The sequence below is a fragment of the Ptychodera flava genome (genome assembly GCF_041260155.1).
Source record: "Ptychodera flava strain L36383 chromosome 23 unlocalized genomic scaffold, AS_Pfla_20210202 Scaffold_24__1_contigs__length_23054250_pilon, whole genome shotgun sequence".
Classification (NCBI taxonomy): Eukaryota; Metazoa; Hemichordata; class Enteropneusta; family Ptychoderidae; genus Ptychodera; species Ptychodera flava.
In genome coordinates, this window is record NW_027248278.1 from 9,281,335 (window position 1) to 9,304,347 (window position 23,013).

The following is a 23,013-nucleotide window of genomic DNA, read 5'->3' on the forward strand; positions in this document are numbered from 1 at the left end:
AAAGACCTACATATGTATGACATAGGTTAATGTCCTTGTACCAACTTTGAATAAAATCAGTTGAGATATGCCTGAGTATTATGGCTCTGTACATGAAAAAATCGTAACAACCATATTGGATCGTATCACATAACAAATTGACATGCATATGTATGACAGTAGTCAATCTCCTTGTACCAACTTTGAATAAATTCGCTTGATACATGTCTGAGTATTATGGCTCTGTACATGAAAACATCGTAATAAAATGGCTGCCTAGCGGCCATATTGGATCGTATCACAAAACAAATAGTACATATGTATGACATAGGTCAATGTCCTTGTACCAACTTTGAATAAAATCGGTTGAGATACGCCTGAGTTTTGGCTCATGCATGAAAAAATTGTAATAAAATGGCCGCCTGGCGGCCATATTGGATCATATCACAAAACAAATCGACGTGCATATCTATGACATTGGTCAATGTCCTTGTACCAACTTTGAATAAAATTGGTTGAAACATGTCTGAGTTATGGCTCTGTACATGAAAAAATTGTAATAAAATGGCCGCCTGGCGGCCATACTGGATTGTATCACAAAACAAATTGACATGCATATCTATGACATTGGTCAATGTCCTTGTACCAACTTTGAATAAAATCGGTTCAAACATGTCTGAGTTATGGCTCTGTACATGAAAAAATCGTAATAAAATGGCCGCCAGGCAGCCATATTGGATCGTATCACAAAACAAATAGACTTGCATATCTATGACATTGGTCAATGTCCTTGTACCAACTTTGAATAAAATTGGTTGAAACATGTCTGAGTTATGGCTCTGTACATGAAAAATTGTAATAACATGGCCGCCTGGCGGCCATATTGGATTGTGTCACAAAACAAATCAATGTGCATATCTATGACATTGGTCAATGTCCTTGTACCAAGTTTGAATAAAATCGGTGAAACGTGTCTGAGTTATGGCTCTGTACATGAAAAATTTGTAATAAAATGGCCGCCTGGCGGCCATATTGGATCGTATCACAAAACAAATCGACATGCATATCTATGACATTGATCAATGTCCTTGTACCAACTTTGAATAAAATCGGTTCAAACATGTTGAGTTATGGCTCTGTACATGAAAAAATTGTAATAAAATGGCCGCCTGGCGGCCATATTGGATTGTATCACAAAACAAATCGACGTGCATCTGTATGACATATGAAGTAATCCTTGTACCAAGTTTGAATGAAATCGCTCCTTGCATCTCTGAGATATCTGCGTGAACGGACGGACGCACGGACGGACGGACGCACGCACGCACGGACACACGCACGGACATGACCAAACCTATAAGTCCCCCCGGACGGTGTCCGTGGGGACTAATTAGCATTCACACGGCTAGTTGGCATGGCGTAATGCATGTGCATAGGGAATAGGCAGTCAGGAAGTCCACATTCATTTCAGAAGCACGTGGGTAACATGTGTATAGGCCGAAATATTTAAATGAGCTAGCCATTCACATACATGTGAACGAATGGTTATTCTGAATCCACTCACATGTATGTGAACGAATGGTTATTTGAATGCATATATGAATGACAGGGTCATCCTGGCAGAAAAAGAGCACCATGAAAAGTACTGATTTGAAACCCGATTTTACTTATTTTGATGTTGCCGTTATGAATTTGGTAAACATTGTTACATTTGCATGTTTGCAAGGTGTAAGCAAACATCAAATAAGTGAAATCAAATTCCAGTAAAATCAAGTACTTTTACACAGCCTCTTTCGGTGAATTATATGATACAATTGGTTGGAGATGTAATTTAACCATATTTGGCCTAAAACTAAGACAGGCCAAACAGAGTTAAAGCAACTCTGACTCACCTGAACACAGCAAACACAAGCAGACTCACCTTTCCAAACGTTCAAATTAAAAAGCACAAAACATATCCGTAAGTCTGATGACCAATTTAATAAATTTTTGGCTTCAACAAATTTCATAGACACAGTGAAAAGTGATTTAGTCAAAGATTAGTTTTTAAAAGAGTTCATTTAACTCTGGCCAAGTCTCGTCTTTCATGTCCTATTTTGTTTTGAAATTTGACATTGAAGACTTCTTTACGTAAGTCATGATTATTCTTGCCAAAATTCTCTTGGGCCTTGGCTGACATGCACACTGAAATGAAACAGAAAGAAGAGAATGAACTAAGCAACATTTATTAAGACAACAACTTCACAATAAAGTTTCAGAAAATGTGTGTAATTTGTTACATACAAATAAAGGAATTTTTTACATACATCTTTGCGAGTGCAAAATTAATACATTGAAAATGTAACATATATGTCCAGAAATGTATTGGGCTTGTGTACGTTGTATTGACTTGACTAGTTGCCACAACCACTATTCTGATTAATTTATGTACATCTTTACAAAGTGAGGGCAACACAATTCATAATTTGAATCAATACAAGAAAGTATGTTAATACATGAGGCAAACAAGTTATTGAACTCATTAAAAATTACAGCTGCTGTCCCTTGAAAATTAAGACGTATCACATTTCTAAATATTTTTTCTGTCTTTCAATACAAGGCTTCTTACCTGGCAATATCATATTAACAATGGTTTTTAAAAGTAACCATGTACAAAAGAAGTAAAAAATGCAAGTAAGACCGGGTGGTACAAACAATCATAAGTTTACATAGCCATGTTCATCCTACGATCTACCGGTAGTTTGGTTTTCTTTTAATATTTTCATTTCGCCTATTTTTTATAGCAGTGTTTTTGCACTGAGTGAGACCATGGACGCAAACTAAGCTTTATAGGCGTTGTTCAAGCCCAGCTTTGTTTTGCGTTAATCAATGGCCACACTGTACACCTCCCTCCGCCCTGTCCAGGTATACAGATACGTACTTTCTTTTCACCCCTAAAGCTCAGGTTAAAAATGCCGGGCCATATACAAAACCAAGCTTCCCAGGAAAACATCAATGTGCAGAGAAAAGCCTCTCTATAAGGCATACTAATTTCGTAATTGCCCTTTATAAATATGCATTTCAAATACTTACCGGATGAATGGAAAATTATCGTCCACGACGACTTGCTATCTCGGTCACTGCATCTAACACTGTCGCGGGGAAATACACTTTACCTTCATGCCAACTGAAACATTACCACTTAGACCTAACTCACTTGCTGTTTTGACTCAAAATGTGTCGTCACTGGGGGAAGAAATGACCGAGAAATCAGCCATAATTCGTAAGATTCAGCTGGTCTGAACAGCCATTACTTCAAAAAAATCTGCGCAATCTCATTTGAGAGATGCAATGTGATCGTGTGGGAACACAAAGCATTGGTCAAATTCGAAAGGTCAAGGGTCGTGTTCGTAGCAAAATTTTGACATTTCAAGTACGCGTAAACTGTTCTTTTAGATTTTTCTAATAAGCAAAAATTGACTTTATATGAATAGATCAGTTAAAATACGGACGTCCAACACACTAAGTGAACCCTGTTGCAATTCTGATCAGCCTCGTTAAATCCAAGCATACTCATTTACGGGACCCTTACGTTCATACCCTGTTGCGTCCCGTCCACTCTTCCAACACAACTCTTTCCAAAGTCACGACATTATACATCGTCAGAACCGTTAGTCCATCCGGCTCGACTTTTGAACGGTTTGGGGATGAACAGTACCTGTACTGCGTTTCCATTAAGTTTTATGTAAGTTGTAATCGCGAAAGTTTTACAATGGCAGATGCAGAACCGTCGCAAGTGTGTTCGTCGTTGTGTGATGATCTGACGTACTACATGTACATGACTGCACATCATAGCCAGTTGCTGACGGACGTACGCGAAAACGTGGACCGTATGAGAAAAATTTAATGACAGATCCAACCATATTACGTCTGGAAATGTGAGTACCTTTCAATAGAATGCAGGTTCCGATCATATGGAATATTTAGCGGTGAACATGTGTTTATTATTGCACATTTTGAAAATAAAAATAAACGATGTTTAAAATTTGATCTGTTCTGATTTAATTTAGAGGCTGCTCACAGACGTTTGCAGCCATCTGCATGACTTCCCTCTTGTCATATTCATTGGTTTATACTGAAAATCCCTGGTCTCGTTTTTTGAATGGAGATGAATGAAACCAATGCTAATTATATTTAAAGGATAGGCTGTAACTTCATAATTTTGGCAGAAATTGTGTTCTTCGTACATCGACTACAGGTTTTTCTCCTTTTTCAAAGTCATGTTAGCCAGTATTGCTAATGTTATTCTATTTTCTAAAACACGTTCAAATATCCAGTCTTCACAACCTGTATTATGTACAGTCAGCATTGTTATTGTTGGTAAACACATTTTGGTCTGGACTAAACTTCTATTGAACACAATAACAGTGAACTTTTATAATATACATGCACACTAAGTGTATTGATAATATCAACGAGCTAATTCAACTTAAATTTGTGAACCAATGAAGTAAGTGCAGTTGATACATAACAAAAAATATTAACAAAATCAAAAAATTACAGCTTTATACTGTCACTTTAAAATGGCAAACCGTTGCTTCTGTAGCCACTAAATATTTAAGTCTATGAACAATTTAACTGGTAAATGTGACCCATGTGGCATTTCTATAGTGCAAACATGAGTAATTTCACCTGAAAAACTTAACCCAAGTAAAATCAACTCTACACATGAGTGCCGCCTAATTTATTTAAATTAAATAGACAATAGGGATGTGAAAATATGAGAATTGACAACAAGTCAGTCCTTGGAGTTTATTTATGCATGTCTAAATTTTTACCGCCACATGTGTAAGCTACCATTCAATCCATTGACAATCTTCCCTTCTATCATGAATTCAATAGGACTGCTAATGAATGGTTACTTAACATGGCTGAGTCTGATTTCACATTCATAGCCAGTGATGAATGTTAAAATTTAAACATGTCATATTTCCAATACTGGCATGTGGCAGGTTGGACTGCTATGGACTGCCTAGTTTTCCTCAAATAACCATTCAACCTGTTCCACACAGGAATGTGGACTGGCTAATAGGCAGTTCAGAACTAGAATACGTAGTGGACACACAGGAAAAAAATACTGAAAAAAGGAGGAAAAAATGGCATTAATGGGTCTTTTATAGTTAGCCCATGAAGGACTATTCCAATGGCAGACTGTCATTACAGTGGAGTAACATTGAATATCTTGGGTAGTCATAGAAAGGCAGACACTGGGTTGTGGAAAGTGCATTGAAATCACAACGGTCATGTTATACATTTTTCCCCAACATCTGAAAAACATCATACAGATACTCAGTTGAAGTAAAGTTATTTTATTTGTTTATTATTTATATATTTATTTGTTTATTATTTATTTCAAGAATGCAAGAATGTTGTTTTCACTAAAGCATATATTATATATATATATATGTGTACAACTTTGTACCTATGTAATCTTTCTTTTTTGGGGAGGGGGGGCCACAAAAATTTTGTTGCCGGTGATGGGGGGCCACTAAAATTTTTGCTGGTGTTAGGGGGGGGGCTGTAAAAAATATATGCACCACATATTTTCTCTTCCGGCCCCCCTGCCGTTAATTGTGCTCGTTCCCTTATTCAGCTGTCAATCTTTGTGCGCAATGATGTTCTCCTCATAACCAATCATAGTTTTAATCCGTATGCCGGCTCACTTTATAAATTGCACCTGTTCCAACCCGATCAAAATCTTGACCTTAAAGGCGTTTGATATATCATGTTTGAGACATCATCGTCTAACAGTTCGTTCAGAGATACCACTTGCCCTGGGCAAAACATTTTGGAGATGAACATCTACTTCGAGGTGACTTCTTCCTTTATTACCCATTTCTTGAATTTCTTGCGGCTGAAGGCACCAACTTAAATTCATTGCCTGAAGTGCACGCGCAGTCTACCAACCAAAGAACAGTTTTTTTTCTTGTCTTCCAGTATGATGTTAGACGATGTTAGGGACTGGCCAGTTTGCTCAGCCTGGCGCACTCTGTACGTACGTGTGTAGTACTAGTACACAACTCCAGAGCTTGTAGAAGCCGTCTGAGATAGCGTTCTACATTTGCAATATATAAATCGGAGGAAAAAATGTTGATATTGCACTAAAACGGTCACTACTCTGACAATTTGTAGCTGTGGAAACGCAGCTATTGTTGGCGCATGGCGGGGTAGCGTGCACCGCTATGAGGGTCATCAAAAGGTGGGGTCGACCTTTTGATGGCCTGCATAGCCATGCACCTTACCCCGCCAACAGATAGCTGCACAGCTAGACAATTTGATGTCCAAGTACAGTGAAGATGTAAGATGTAATAAGATTATCACGAAAATACCGCAAAGGATGCACTATGACATCGGCGCCGTGCATCAGCCTCCGCTTGGCGTCGAGCAATACGCTGCGTCATTGTCCTCGTGCATCCTTTGCGGTATTTTCGTAAACCTCATAATAGAGAGGTTTAGTTACACGTTTTAACGCGTACGCGTACGACTAAACAGTCGCGTTTGAGTACGCGTTGGAACGTGTGGGCGAAATGGTTTAGTTACACGGACCGCTTTGTTTACGTGTGACTTGACTGCACAAAATGAAAGTATTTTACTATCACGTCATAGAGGGCGCATCGGTGTTGAGTTAGCAGACGACAGGCGCAGTAACTTATACTTCCGCAATTTGGTAAGTAAATTTCGCTATTTCCTTTTTTGTGGATTTAATCATGTACTCAAAACTGACACGCTATGGCAATTGCGAAGTTTATTTCAGTACAAACTTTTCCACCGATATAATTTTTAAACTGATATGCAGTTCATGATTTCCGTATTTTGGACGGCAGACTTGTACTTTTTATAGAATCACTGCCCGGTATAGGTCTCTTCGGACTCAAATTCATGTTGCTCTTCTGTTTGTTTACAATTGGCTGTATTTATTTTTTAATCGTCTTCTTGGTGACAAAGGAAATTAGGGAGTGTCCTGCCAGATGCTTCTGTCGCTTCATAGAATCAGACTGTTTGTTTATCTCAAGCGACAAGGTAGCCTTGGTTACAGTGCTGACCTTGGTCACACAGGGTCATTCAGAATTTGCATCTTCTGCATCAATGCCGGTTCACTCGGACACTTTTCATTTAGTCCTTAAACAGGAAAGAATTGTTATAGATATATATATTTATATAAGAAATCACCTTAAAAATTGAATCTTATGTCAGTGAGAAATAACATTGAATGAGATATTCAAAAATGTAATCTTTATTATTTCACTAGCTAACAAACCACCCTAAAATAAGAGCTGAGATGAAAATGAATGTGGTGCAATAAATAATGCAAGATGTGATTATCATGAACAATGTAATTTGAAATTATACAATCTGACAACTGAATTATTTTTATCTATTTATTGATAGAATAATCAAAATGGACCTGTTTTTAGCGGGAGCATTGGATGATGACGGTGACCTTTGTCTGCTTACTACCTTACTGAGAAACCAGCCACCTCCTCTTACGCAATACAGGCTTGATGTTGATTCACTTGATGACAGTCAATGCTTAAGTCTGTTTAGATTTCTCAAAGATGATCTGATTCGCTTGAAGACTGCCCTCAGAATACCGGAGCGGATTGTTGGTCCAAATAAGACAGTTGCAACAGGATTGGAGGGGCTATGCATACTTTTAAGACGGCTGGCCTATCCAAACAGGCTTGAAGATCTAATTTCAGATTTTGGTCGTTCAAAGTCTGAATTGAGTATAATCATCAATGAAGTCCTAGAGCACATATACTCAAATTGTGGTCATCTAATTCAGACACTTGATAAGTCCTGGCTGCAACAGGAGCACCTTCAAGTCTTCAGTGATGCAGTCCATCAGCATGGTGCACCATTGTCCAACTGTTGGGGATTCATTGACGGCACAGTAAGACCTGTCTCAAGACCCATTCAAAGCAAGAGGTTGGTTTTCAGTAGACATAAAAGAGTACATGCCTTGAAATTCCAGTCTGTTACCACTCCAAATGGTCTAGTTGCCCATATGTTTGGACCTGTTGAAGGCAGACGACATGATGCGGCCATGTTGGCAGAGAGTGGCTTGTTACCAGAGTTTCAGCGGTTACCCAATTCTCCACCTGGACACCCATACTATGTATATGGTGACCCTGCCTATCCACTGCGACAGCATTTACTGAAACCCTTTAGTGGAGCAAGATTGTCACCTGAAGAGTTGGACTTTAACAAAAGAATGAGCTCAGTACGGGAATGTGTTGAATGGAGCTTTGGGAAGATAATTACTTATTTTGCTTTCCTTGATTTCAAAAACAATCTTAAAATTTTCCTTCAACTCGTTGCAAAGTATTATCTTGTTGGCACATTACTTACCAATTGTCACACTTGTCTTTATGGAAGTCAGACCGGAACTTATTTTAATTTACAACCTCCTACACTAGAACAATATTTAAATGACTGAATCAGAAATTAAAGCTCCATTGCGCTCATTCCTGTACTGAGCTCTTAACATATATGTATGTTCTGAAATAAATTCTCATTTTCCTCAACACACAAAGCCACATCCTAAAAATCAAGGTCAATGAACTTCTGAAGTTACTTTTATCGTTTCTTGTTTTGCAAAATTTCTAGCCATGTATCTTGAGAACAGCATAAATTGAAAGAGAGCCATGAAAAAAATTGATATTTGACCTTATTTTGAAATGAGTAATAAATATATGCTTATTCTCTGATTTAGAAAGAATTTGTGTTTGCAGAATTGTGAAAATGATAAACAGTGAAATGAGTAACACGTTTATGCTCATATTCTTAGATTTAGAAGGAATTTGTCAGTCATTGCAAAATTGTGTAGATGATAAAGCTATTTTGCAAATACTGACAAATTTTTTCTAAATCTGAGAATGAGTATGTTTAATGACTGTACTGATTTTGATGTTTGGTTTGAAATAAAAAAGTAAAGAGAATGAAACATCTTTGCACGTTTGATAATTTTACTTAATTTTTAATCTTCATATAATCTTCATAACAATCTTACGCTAATTTGAAAATTGGAAAATGGTCTCGTGAAAGTAACATTGGATAAAAGGGGATGGCAGAAGAGGCCAGTGTGACTCGCGGGTACATATGTGTGGAAGGCAGCAAGTATACAGGAATTAGTTCGAAATAATGGAATGTAGTTCTACTATGCACACTGATTCAAAGATTAATTTACTGTTTGCATTTCATGTGGTTAAATCAGTACTATAGGTAAGATAAACATATCACAGAGGTGAAAGGTGAAGAGTATGATTTGTGGATAGCACGAAATTTTGAAAATCACAGCAGATTCAATTAAGGTAGGAGAAAACAGAGAAACTGGTTTACCAAAGTACCGCTGCACAAAATCTGAGGTGAAAATGTTAGCACAAACTACAACATGACTTGTCTGAAATCTTATTACTCACGTAATCTTTAAATAATCATGGGAAAACTAAAAATATAATTGATTAATTCATAATAATATATAAACTTGTTAATATTATATAAATATTCGAAAAACACAGAACTACTTTTAAAATACAATAACTTTTTATAAAAGCCAAGTATAATTAAGTAATAATGCACTATCAGTGATGGTACGCCATGAGATTTTGACAAGTTCACGACATATATGTACGTCGAGCAATAGCGAGTGCAAATATGAAGTGAATGGTCAAAACCGAGTGATATACCGTCGCTGGGTGTGCTTTATTGCTATTATATCATGACAATATATTGAAATTCTGGCATTGAATGTCAAAAAAAAGGATTATACTCATGCCGAGAGCTCGTGTTTGAACCAGCCGTGATATATCATGACTAAACCACTGTTCTTTTTGCGTCTCAACCAATCAGATCACTGTATTTGCACCATCAATACACTGGTATAATATAATATTCATCACATATACCAATCAGATTAGTCAAGACAAAAAAAGAACCAAGGTATGTTCACAATATACCGTTGCTGGTACAAGTGCAAGCTCTCGTCAAGAGCAAAAATCCTTTTTTTGTATTTCATACCAGAATTACAATATACTGTTATTATAACAAAGCACACCAAGCCACGATACACCACTCAGTTTTGACCAGTTCACTTCATATATGCACTCGCTATTGCTCATGCATATATATTGTGAACTGGTCAAAATTTTGTGGTATACAGTCATTTGGTGTGTTTTATTGCTTACATATATTAACTCTTGAATAGTAATAAATAACTGGTGAATGCTAAAATACTTTTCACAATAACTTTTTTTTAACAGGTCATGTATCACATTCCTTTCCTGACTTTCAAGACGAAACCGTTCCTCACGCTCCTTCTTCTCCATTTCCAATCTTTGTCTATCTAACTCAATGCGCTGCCTTTCGAATGTTAGTTCTTCTTTCTTCAATGAAATCTCTTGTCTCCTCAGCTCAGCATCACTTTCATGTTTCTCTTTCAAGGAACAAAAGCACATTTTGTGATGCTGCAGCAGAGGAGAGTCTAGAGCGCTTAGCTTTCCTGGATGGCATCTCGTCATCATCATTGTTGTTGTTGCTGTTGTCATTTTCAGCTCCTAAATTAACATGATATAAGATTTGCATTAGAATGATAGGCAACATTATCTAAAATTCTGTTACAGTTATGTCGCTGAATCTCAGCCAGAAAACAACAGACAATATGTGGATAATGTGTTCAGCCTAATTATCTCAAAATACAGCAAAGAATTGAATCAGAACAGAAATAGAAGTCTACACACAGCTGTAAGGTACCCTGGCATATAGAAACTAATGTATTACTTAGAACAAATATGCATGTAACTGTGCATATGGCTGCACCTACATTCACAGAAACATAGTTGTTTGTAATTCCAGTCATGTCAAGGAGTCGGTGTTACGTGTATGTTATATGCAGTTGTTCCAATCTACATTCTAATATGAACAATCAATAGTACATGTTTTCTTAAAAAGTTGTAAAGTAACATACTTATATTTATTTGAAGAAAGCATTAAAAGAAATACGACAAAAAGAAATTCCACCCTTTATTATCCAGTATTTTTGTTCATTTGAAAACATGTTTTTTAATAACCGGCCATGGAGTACTTAAACTAAAACGCCGCTGGACAATGTGCTTGTCAAATAATTATGTCGTTGACCCGTCAATGTTTGATGCATGGTTGCTGACTGATTGGAGGCTCCACTAATGAAAGTACTACGATCAACCAGGCTAAACAAAACTCTGACACTGCTAGAGTCTGAACTAAAATGATTATGCATCTAAACAAGAACATTAGAGCAACTTACCACTTTGTCTCAGTGTCTCCATGGCCCTCCTCCTGATTTCGCTTGCCTTCTCTCTGTCACTTTCAGTTGTTTTAGTGTTTTGCAACACCTGTAAAACACCTTTGTCTTGTTCCAGTTCTTTGATTTCTTGTAAAAGCTGTTCCTTTTCTTTGTATTCTTCTTCTGTTCCAGATCTGTCAATGTTAATATGATAATTACTAAAATTAGAGGTTTTCAATCACAAAAGCCTAACTGGCAAATACATTCATGTTATGGAAGAATTTAGGATCCATACTATCGATTTATTTACCAAGCTATTTATTCATTTGCTTATTTTTATTCATGATTTATTCATTCATAAAATGGCCAAATAATATGCACGAAATGGTAAGTAATTCTGTACTCTTTTTCTGATTCAGAAACAGGAAACAAAATGGACAAAGGGTAGAATTGCCAGGCTCAAAATTAACAGTAATGTCCATGTACTCAAGAGTGGTAACATGCATAATTGAAAGATGTACTCAGTTCTCACTGGGCAAAATTTGTCCATCACATTTTTGGAAGTTTCAATCACTGTCATGTAGTGCATTTACAGTAAAATCTTCTTCTCAGTTATGTCAGAAGGTAAAACAGGAAGTATAATAATCAAACTTGGAAGAGAATTCTTTTCAATGATTTAAAGAAGAATGGAAATGTTTTGATTGATTGATTGAAAGTGGTAACATGCCTATGAATAAACTTGCGCAACCATCAAGTTATCTCAGTGCATATCATGAACCGTGTTACAGAACAATCCCTTGCCACATCGCCGCGAATGACTTTGATCAAGATGTTATTGATGCAGTTCATTAAAATCCAAGACATGATCAATATATTTAATGTACAGGAGTAAAATATGAATGCCCACCTCCGCAAACTTCCAAGATCTTTCTTCTTGTAGTAGTCCAAAAGTAACATGGTGCGTTCTCGACACCGGCGACTATCAACGTGAAACGTGTCGTCCATGTCAACCAAGGCTTCTGCCACTCGCCCCCATGCTTTCCCAAATTCTCTGTGAGGAACTGCTATGGGGTTTGAGCAACTACCTCTAGCAGGAGGAGGATGTCATGGTGCGTTGTGAACCGGACACTGCGGCCCAAAGGCGCCCTATTTTGGGCAATATATATTTCGCCACGCATACGTTGAGTACGCGTACAGAGAGTAAAATCGACCTTCCGCGTCATGTTGAAAATTTCGCCGGATTTCCTCGCTGCACAACAAAATATTGAGGAAAAAGTTGCATACCCTATTTCCTTGACATGTTGCCCTTTCAATTATGTTATTTTGGCAAGAATATCACGGACAAATTGCTAAAATACCTAAGCGACAATAGTCATATGTAAAAGTACGTGAAAACACAGCCAACAGCACAAACGATGGTTAACTCGTCATTTCATAAAAATAAGACGGAAACTCAAAAAAATAAAACCATAGAGTTTTAGTTACCATTCATGAGATGTGTGATCTCAAATGTTGTAAAATATGACAGCGAAATGAAAGAGTTAAACCAACGTTTTTTCAGATGTATTTTTCATTTTACGATACGGCGAATAACCTCGAGTTCCCATAGAAAACAATGGTGTCTAATGTACACACACACATTGCAAACTTCTCGCCGGTTCAAATTCCTCAATTCTGAAACAATGGCGGTGAAAATTGGCGCTGTGACCCTCTGATTGATAAACAAAATTCTATTGGTTTTAGATTTTTGAATTTCTTGACGAAACTTGTTTTATTTGCATTGTATTTATTCCGATCACTGAAATTTACTCCTGCTGTCAATAAAATGGCGATCTGACAGCGTTTACATATACAGAAGGAGGGTCGTAAATGGACGCATTTTAATCAGTAAGCGTCTCGTAAGTTGTACAGACTAAATACCTGCCAAGTTGTTGTAGTGTATACAAAATTTGGGCGAATATGAACGATGAAAACTGCAGGAAATTGAAAAAATAACACAGAACGGAGGTGATCCGACACAGCGACTACACTGTCATCGTGCAGTGAACGTTATCGATCGATATTCATTTGTCTGAAATTGATACATTGTTGTCTTGCTCACTCGCAGGTCGTTCCCTGCTCACAATGGCGCCAAACTTGGCAAAGTGCGCCAAAATATGCTGAAACGCAAAAGTATTACCAAAACTAAAAAAGTGTCATCGATTTAATTTGAGTACAAGAAACCAACAGATATGTTGATGGTATGGCTTATGCGTCCATATATATATGGGTAAATGTGGAAATATTCATGGAGATGACCTGATTACACGAGCGGCACGCGAGCAGATGTCGATCGATATACTATTGAAAATAATTGATACAATGTTCACTGTCGTCAATAGCAACCGCCTGAAGCGCTCTCAGGTAGGAAATATGCTTCGCGGAATACTGCTCAAATAGGCATCCTTTGGCCCGCAGTGGCATGATCTTTTTCCGGATAACTGCAACAGCAGTGCTTTCGGTCGATACAGATCCAGACACATTTTGATTTTCATCGCCACTCGGGGTCGTAGTTTGCAGATTTTCCATTATTTCTGAAATATATTTAGGATAGAGTCATACTTTAGTTTAAAACATGTTACAAGGGAAAATTCAGCACAAAAAAGCACCAATTTCGAAAAGAAATCGATTACGTGAAGAAGAAAACTTACCCGTTTCAGAAGTTACGTGTAGAATGACCTCCAGCCGTTCAGGACGTCTGCCCCAGACGTAAACATCGTCTGCTTATCACGTGACCGTGACGTTACGCGTACTGATTGGACGTAATTACGTGTAACTAAACCTCTCTATTAGGAAAGTTACGCGCCCGAAGGGCGCGCCGAAAAATTAAACTGAATGATGAAATTCATGGCTAGCACGATGCATTTTAGGCAAGTATGAGCCCGTGTCGAAATTTAAAAACACACTGACCCCCTAACTGGGCATTTCAAAATAGGTGACCCCATCACCAAAGTGAAAAATGAATGCATCGGCCTCCAAGACCAAAGAAACTGACCAGTCCCTCATTCCAGCTAATGTTTAAAAGTATCTTGTGCTAATTATCGTAACCAAGCCCCGCCCCAGTACATTTGGTCACACTGAGATAAATTTTACACCTTAATTCGATACAATTATTTCCGCCGTAGTATGAAAAGATACTGGGCCACGCCCTAAATGAAATGGGAAAATCTGACATTTGGTATATTGGAAATTGATTATATCGGACTTTCCTTTCCGGCGGCCGCAACACTATTGTTGTTTGTATGTTCGTTACTCGATGCATTGAACGAGTTGCCCGCGCAAATAACTGTCACAATTTGATGCATTGCTAGGCCAAAGATAGATACTATTAGCTGCCACGCCCCAAATGAAATGTGAAAATCGGACATTTGGTATATTGGAAATTGAAAAAACGGAAATACGAATTGTGAGAAATAAAGTTTGTCAGAGGGAAATTTGAATGGCCGTAAAGTGCCATCCTCACAGCAGTATACACCTGTTTCCTATATTTCAATCTCAGCCCAAAGATTTTAAATTTAGAAATAGACCTTAAAGTTAATAATCAAGATGATAAAACCATTTGAAAATTGAAAATTAGCTCCATTTCCATGTTCTTTTTTGAAAATGCAAATTGGTTTATTGGTTGGCCGACTTGTGCCATGGATTCGTACGTGTATACTTAACGTATTTAACATATGTACAGAATCAGTATATATGTATATATTGTTTTATATCCAGCATTTTGTCCAGTGCCACATTGAGGTAGTTTGTGTATCGAAAATTAAAGACTTAAGATGTTGTATAAACTTTCCCGGAGAAGCTTTCAACAAGTCACCAAGCAAATATCGTTAGTTGAACAACAAAATACTCGACTCAAACTTCCCGATATTTCTAATTAATACCGCCAACTCTCTTGTATTGGTTAATAATTCAGTTTTCGATTTACAAAAAAGCTATAGACGATTAAAACTTTACTAGCTCAAACTCTTGAAAATCAGTCAACACGAGTGGTAGGCAAGAAGGGTATAGTAAAAGTTTGAGAATCCGTTTATTTGTCCCAGAGGCGCATATAACTTTAATGGTTACTAATGAATCCGTGACATTATTCGGCCAACCATTTTTCCATAAGAAAATCAAAGAGAGGATGTTGAATATGGGGTAAATGCCATCATTCAATTAGTTCATCTGGTTGTCGCGCATTGAAATTGGGCCATTTTTCGATATTCAATAAGCTTTCTTGACTTGAACTTGAGAATTAGAAATAACCCTCTGTGCGCGGTACATTATTCGGCCAACCTTAATTCTTGTCGACAATCGACAATGTGCAGTTACGAATTAGACTAAAAATGTCATTTCAGAAGTCAGGTGTTGGCATATAGGAGTACGCATAACGTCGTCGTGGAACATAAAAGTCTTCTTTAATCATCCATTGTTATCAGGAAATTAAAATTGGAAATTGGCTCCGACTTATTTAGATTTTCCTATATTCAACTACTTGCGTGGGACCTTGACATGACCTGGTTAATGTCAACACAATTACACAAGAAATACCGCTGGACATTAATGTAACAATTTTGTTGAAAGACGCAGCGCGGATTCTCGTTATGTTACAAAATGGATTAAAAGTAACAAAAAGTGATAGGTATGGTTCAGGGGAATCATTTCCCACGGGACATAATACATGCAGTGAAAGTACACCAATATTTTCCTGTTTGAGCACCCTTTTTCTATACGTTAGCTGACAACTAGAAGTCACAGAAGCAAAGCGGATACTCGCCATGGATTTAGAAAAGCTATCGCTTGACAGTGCTTACATCCAGTCATTTCTTGATAACGGCAAGAGTCACAAATACATCAGTTGCCACCTGCAAAGTCTCTACCCGAATGTTAGAGGGTTATCTGAGCGTAGTGTGCGGAGGTATTGCATTAAACATAACATTCAGCGTTTAAATGGTCCCGAACTTGATCGACGTGTTTCTAACGCAATTCAAGAAGTGGGACCAACGTATGGTGTCAAAACAATGCTGGGATATTTAGATGCTAATGGATTAAAGATCGGACGTGTTCGCCTTAGAAACAGCCTGAGACGGTCTCATCCTGATTTTCACGAAGACGAAGAAACGATACGGCAAGACAAACCAATCCGGTGCCGTATTATGCAGCGTACTTCGGACACAAACTTCATGTAGACCAAAACGAAAAACTTGTTGCATTTGGAGTTACTCACGTCTTATTCATTGATGGCTTCAGCCGTAAGATCGTTAAATCTGTGATAATGCCTATCAAAAACCCGATTGTAATTTACAAAGTTTACCGTGAAATACTACTTGAGTTTGGTATTTGGGACATGCTTCGCATCGATCATGGTCGAGAGTTCTGTTTGATGAACTTCGTTCAAAACAAGTTGCGAGACTACCGAAACTTCCGGGACTGTCCAGCCTATGTCCAATCCCGTTCGCGAGAAAATCTACGAGCGGAAAGGGCATGGCCAGAAGTCAACCAGCGGACGAATTATGATATTAAGGCGGCCTTGATAAGCATGCAGCGACGAATGCTCATCAACATGTACAACGAAACCGAGAAGTTTTGTGTATCTTTCATCGCCTGTAATGTTGCTCAAGTTGGGTTGCAACGCTTTTGTGCCAGCATGGAACAGGCACCCACTAGAAGGTAAAGTGAATATCTTCAAAGAGCTGTCAAAATCATTCAATGACAATACATACAAATTGCGTAGAAAAGTGGCCATGTACGCCACCTAACTTAAGTTTGTGAATTATTTGCTGAATTCACAAGCAGGTAATGATAACAGCAAAAATTCCACACGCGCGTAGTTCTCGCACATCCTTACCTATATTATAAGGGACAGACCATTAGAAATTGGGAGGGGTGGTCACGATCGGATTCTTAAAGTTTTTACGTCTGAAAATTTCAAATTTTATTTTTTTTCAAATGAAAATAGATTTACAATTTTTTTCTGAATCTTGCAGAAGTTTTTATTACTGGTTATGTTCTGAATATTTTTTTTATTTTGGAGAGAAGTCTGATTTTTTCCCCAAAACTTTCTGCTCTGAAATTTGTTTCCCGTTTCTGACCACCCCTCCCAAAGTGTAATGGCCACTTTGATCTGGCCATGAGCTGAAGCATCCCCATCCAAAACGTATTTATTACCTTGCAGTCCGATCCAAGTCAGGGACATATACCGTGCTTTTAGTGGCTTCACAGGGGCGCGCACTTTGTGACTTTAGCGAACTCTACTAACTGGGATTCGTTTTAGAAATTGACCGTTATTCTACCCTTTTAATTGAACAATTCTCTTGGAGTTAACAAGCTCTCACACCACCAAATTATACATTTTCTGAAAGCCTAGACATAGGAGAATATTTTGGTTACCACAGTCACACATTGTTTGCATAACTGTCACATGACAGTTTATTTGCATAATCTTTCAAAAAATCTATTTTCCGAATGTTTTGTTTCAATCCTTTAATTAAGATATGTGGCTGAAATTTGTGTGAGTACAAGATATCAAAACTGATCGTTAAAAGTGTGTCTCAGAATTTTTTTAAACCTTCTAAAAAGATTGTTTATGACAAAAAACTTACACACTAATAGTCTTTTTCCTTTCGGAGTGTGCTACAAAAAAAAACTAAGCAAAGTATAAAAATCTGAGACACTTTGGAAGAGCGTTATAACAGCTTGTATTTGTGCAAATTTGAGGCAGATAGATTGAATTGAAACAAAACATTAGGAAAACTGATTCTTGAAAGATTATGCAAATTACCTATCACATGATAGTTATGTAAACAGTGGTGACACTGTGGTTAACAAAATGTTCTCCTATAGGCTATCCAGGCTTTCAGAAAATATACAATTTGGTGGGGTTATGAGCTTGTTAAGAATTGTTCAATTAAAAGAGTCGAAAAATGGTCAATTTCTTATACTGGAACCTTAATTGATTTGCAATTTCTAGGTATTTCTCCTTTAGATTTCCCAAAACATACGAAATTCACAATAACCGTTATCACATGAACGGGCACGTGCACAGATCTCAACCTTTGTGACATGACAGATCAAAACCCGTATCCCTGGTCTACGTCACACGCGCACATCAATCCATGGCAAACCCTGCTGCTATTATTTTTCAACAATTCATGCCAACAAATTTCGGGAAGTCAAACGTGGCGCTAAAGTTAAACCATCGTGCATTCTATATAGACGAAACTCCCGGACGCAACAACATATGGACAGTAACGTGAGTAATAAAACTATAGCCGCTCTTCGTGAACCACCGGCAGCTCGTGATCGATCGGGTAGCGCACGTATCAGTATGACCACAAGGATATGAAACTGGCCACAGAAAGATATATTTTACTTTATTCTGTTGATAAATGAACAATAAATCTCTATTTCAAAACGCATTTGTGAATCTTGTTTTCTATGCGATCTGCCTGTGTAATAATTCCTTGCAGAAAGCTCGATTAATGCTCCAAAACTCCAAAATACCATAAGAAGACTGTTCATGTGATAAACATATAATCCCATGATATTTTTCTCTGTTAACGTCATCGTATACTCGTATTTTCGCGGAGCGCAGAAATTCTCGCCCACTGCTCGAATTTGTACTAATCCGCGAAAATACTCGTATACAATGACGTTATATTCTTGACTGCGGAATGACTTCACTTTCACCTCACTATTTGCGTAGGGATTGCGTTAACCCCATATTTTGCTTCCCGGACTTCTAATTTTGCAGTGGGACCCCTACTTTTGGTGAGGAGGGGTCCCATCCTTCATAGTAATACACATATAAGAATTCAAATGTAGTAGTGCTAAGCCTGCATTGCATGAGGTGAAATGAGATTTTACAATACAGGACGGCGAGCAAGAAATTAAGTGACAAAGGACAGAATGGTCACGATACACTGTGGGCAAAATGGCCTCTATATTGTTCACTCAAAGTGTGACAATTTTTTGCTTACATACGCTGAATGAGCGTAAAGAGAGCCAAATCAAGCTTCCGCGTAATGTGAAAACTTCGCCGAATTTCCTAGCCGCACAGCTAAATATTCAGGAAAGAGATGCAGATTCCATTTCCTCATATGTTCCTCTGTCCATTATGATATTTCGGCAATAATTTCATGAAGGAATTCTTAAAATACCGAAGCGAAAATACTCTATGTAAAAATAGGCGAAAACACGGCCAACAGCACAAACGATCGTAAACTCGTCATTTCAGAAAAATAAGAGGGAAATTCAAAAATCTAAAACCATAGAGTTTTAGTGAACCTTCATGAGATGCTTAATCTCAAATATTGTAAGAAATAACAGCGAAATGAAAAAGTTGGTCCGGCGGGTTTTTTTAGATGTATTTTTCATTTTACGATGTGCCGAATAATCTCGATTCCCATAGAAAACAATGGCGTTTATGCGCGTCCGATCGACCGAACACATTGCAAACTTCTCGCCGGTTCAAATTTTTCAATTCTGAACCAATGATAATGAAAATTGGTACAATGATCCTCTGACTAATAAGCAAAAATCGTATCGTTTTAGATTTTTGAATTTCTTCGTTAATTTTTTTTTATTGCCATTCTATTTATTCTGATCACTGAAATATACTGTTGCCGTCAACAATATGGCGATCTGACGGCGTTTACATGTGCAGAACAAGGGTCTGAAATTGACGCAAAATAATCAGCAAGTGTCTCCTAAATTGTACAGATCAAATACCTGTCAGGTTGTTGTCTTTTATACAAAATTTGGGTGAATATGAACCATGAATATCGCAGTAAATTGGTAAAAATAACACGAAACGAAAGCGAACTGGTGTAGAGTCTCCACTGTGAACGTGTAGTGAACGTTATCGATCGATATTCTTTTGTTGCGAATTGTTACAATGTCGTGTTGCATACCCGCGGATCGCATGGCGCCAAACTTGTCCAAAGAGCGCCAAAATATGCTGAGACATAAAAGTATCACCAAAACTAAACAAATTGTCTTCGATTCAATTTGAGTGGAAGAAAACAACCGATACGTTGATTTTATGGTACATAAGTCAATATATACGGGCTGTCATGGAAAAATTCATGGCGTAACCTGAAAATACGAGTGACAGGCGAGCAAATTTCGATCGATATTTTATTGAAATGAAATTGATACAATGTTCGCTGTCGTCACTAGCAACCAGCCCAAAGCGTTGTCCGGCGGGGGCGCTGTACCCCGCTGTACTGAACAATTTAGGGCTCTTTTTGCCCATAGTGATAGGATTCTGAATTTTTTTACGTCTGAATATTTCAAATTTTATTTTTTTCAAATGAAAATTGATTTACAATTTTTTTCTGAATTTTGCAGAAGTCTTATTACCCGGTATGTTCTGAATATATTTTTTTTATTTTAGAGAGAAGTCTGGAATTTGTTTTCCAAACTTTCTGCTCTGATTTTTGTCGTTTCTGACCACCCCCTCCCAACGTGGAATGGACCGTCCCCTAGTGTTTATCATCGACGTAATGTTGATGATGTAAAGATTGAGAAAGCCACACTTCAAAATTGTTTTCACCTCAGCGTGACGCAAAAATGACGTGACAAACCGCAAGTTCCCGGATGTCCTAGGTCAAGAATATAAGTACGTCATTAGTTGCTGAAAAACGAAATAATATGTCCTCTGATACTGTAATATTTTTTCCCATACCAGGTTTCAATTCTCGAGTGCCAGATGTCTTGGCCAGAGGTAACAACAGGATTGCACGTTTAACAGATGATGTGATACCTTCTGTCGACGATGCAGTGATTATGTACGAAAGAGCAGGGGGCAGTTTAACCAGGAGAGCCGTTTTGGTGACGACCCTCTAAAAGACGACCGACACAAAATCAGTCGCCGAGAGCAGCTTCACCACCAGCAAGCTCATTCTTTTGAATATATTTTTGGACGTTTGGTGAACGGAGACTGTGAACCCTTTGAAACGGCAATCGTTTCATTCATTAACATTACACTTTCCTTGATCTAGGCCAGTGATTCGCTGTGTGTTGAGGTGTTTTAATATTCTTATCAAATATACATCGAATGGACGAGTAGGGATAATTGTGATTTCGAATTCTATATGAAAAGTTGTTTGCCTGAAAATGCCACGGATTGTTACAACTCACCTGTATTTGCAAGATATATGCATCTTTTCTGATGCTTTGATACGCATATGCACCTCGAAAGTGAAAGACTTAAACTTTTGATTAATAGTATCAAAATATCTGTCCCAGATGTACATTTCACCTTCGATGGCCAACTTTGTGATAGATCGATGTTCCATGTGAAGAGAACAGAAGCAAATTACACTGTAATAGGAGTAGGGTGAATAAGCACCAGGAGAACTATCTTTTCGCATCGAATACTGAAATTGAAAACCTAAATGGTGGTAATGAAGGAAATAAAGCCTTTTGTCGTTTCATTTGTTTATTCTAGTCAATCAGGCGTAAACTTCATATTCATACAGGACGAAATTCATATTACATATGTAAAAGATCCATTTGGTCATTTTCCATTAGAGGAAAACAAAAGAGAGATGGGCTATGACATGTTTCAAAGTTATTTCAATCGATTCGTCATGGTGAGCTATTCTAGCATATCTTCGCATACATTATAACTTATTTCAGTCTTGTGCTTTGAGTTTTGATTCACTATATACATTTCGAACTATTCATGTTAGTCTTATGGTTCCAGTACATGGCTAAAGTTGTGTGGTCATATGAGCACTATCTGCAGCTTTAAAGTTGGGTTTGGTGAACTTTCAGTTATTTAACAGTCCCTCTTATCAAGAACTGTGATTATTCCTACACGGGTTATTTCACAAAGAGAACACGTTCTATTAGTACAGTTATTTAGATATTTGCATTTTTCAATAATTGTATTATGGAGAAATGTCATTTTTAGGTATAGTTTTGAGAAGATCGAAACATCATAGACTTCCGTTCCTTGTGGAATAATATTTTCATGGACTCAATTTGATGGTTTTTCTTGATTTGCATAGTTACCAGACCTCTTGATTTGCATAATTAAATGAGAAGAATAAATTTCTCATCGTCTTGATGTGCATAAAAAAGAACCACTTATCAAGCAGTTTCTTGATTTGCAGTGAGTGCGGATCTACTTTCTATCAAAACGATCTACAGTCCAGTTAAAAAAACTAACTTTCTCAGTGGCTTTAGCCACCAATTACACCGTATTAAAAGTTTGTAGGTATCCTGAAAATGAAATAATTCAATTTCGACTCAAGCGAAGGAAGTGAGAATCGGTTGCAAACGACAAGTGTGGTAAGACGCGTCATAAACAGATATAATTATTCAACCCGGCTTCAAAATTTCTGTATGATATTGGATAAAATTAAGGTACACGGGGCACTGCATGCAACCAGCACGCTTGTTTTCAAAGCAACATTTCTTATAAAAGATGGGTTTTAGAAAGCTGAATATCTGAGGTTTTATAACTTGGCAAAATGTTATTCAATAACTGAGGTGGGTGAGTTTTGGGGTAAAAAACTTAAATTTTGGTATTATGTCATACAGTTTAATTTAAGTCAAAAACTTGAAGGGTCTTATTGAAAATTAAAATTTTATTTTAAAATTGAGTTTATGAAGGAAAAAGTGTATTTTTGTTTTGCGATATCTGCTCTCCTTGCTGATTGACAGCTTTCGAAAGATTGACTTGTCAAAAATCGCGGAAAAGG

General features: G+C 37.5%; 1 protein-coding gene and 1 long non-coding RNA gene across 2 annotated transcripts; both read right to left on the minus strand.

The window, feature by feature from the left end:
• Positions 1 to 1,940: 1,940 nt before the first annotated feature.
• LOC139124789 (uncharacterized) lies at positions 1,941 to 4,359 on the minus strand. The gene is made up of 2 exons (XR_011550037.1): positions 3,052 to 4,359; positions 1,941 to 2,163 (listed from the first exon to the last, which is right to left on the minus strand). It is a non-coding gene; the product is annotated as an uncharacterized lncRNA (long non-coding RNA).
• A 5,811-nt stretch (positions 4,360 to 10,170) lies between these two features.
• Positions 10,171 to 12,349, minus strand: LOC139124881 (uncharacterized). The gene is made up of 3 exons (XM_070690984.1): positions 12,189 to 12,349; positions 11,303 to 11,475; positions 10,171 to 10,574 (listed from the first exon to the last, which is right to left on the minus strand). Exons 1-3 carry the CDS (start codon positions 12,284 to 12,286, stop codon positions 10,444 to 10,446), a joined length of 402 nt encoding a protein of 133 aa, XP_070547085.1. The 5' UTR covers positions 12,287 to 12,349; the 3' UTR covers positions 10,171 to 10,443.
• Positions 12,350 to 23,013: the final 10,664 nt, after the last annotated feature.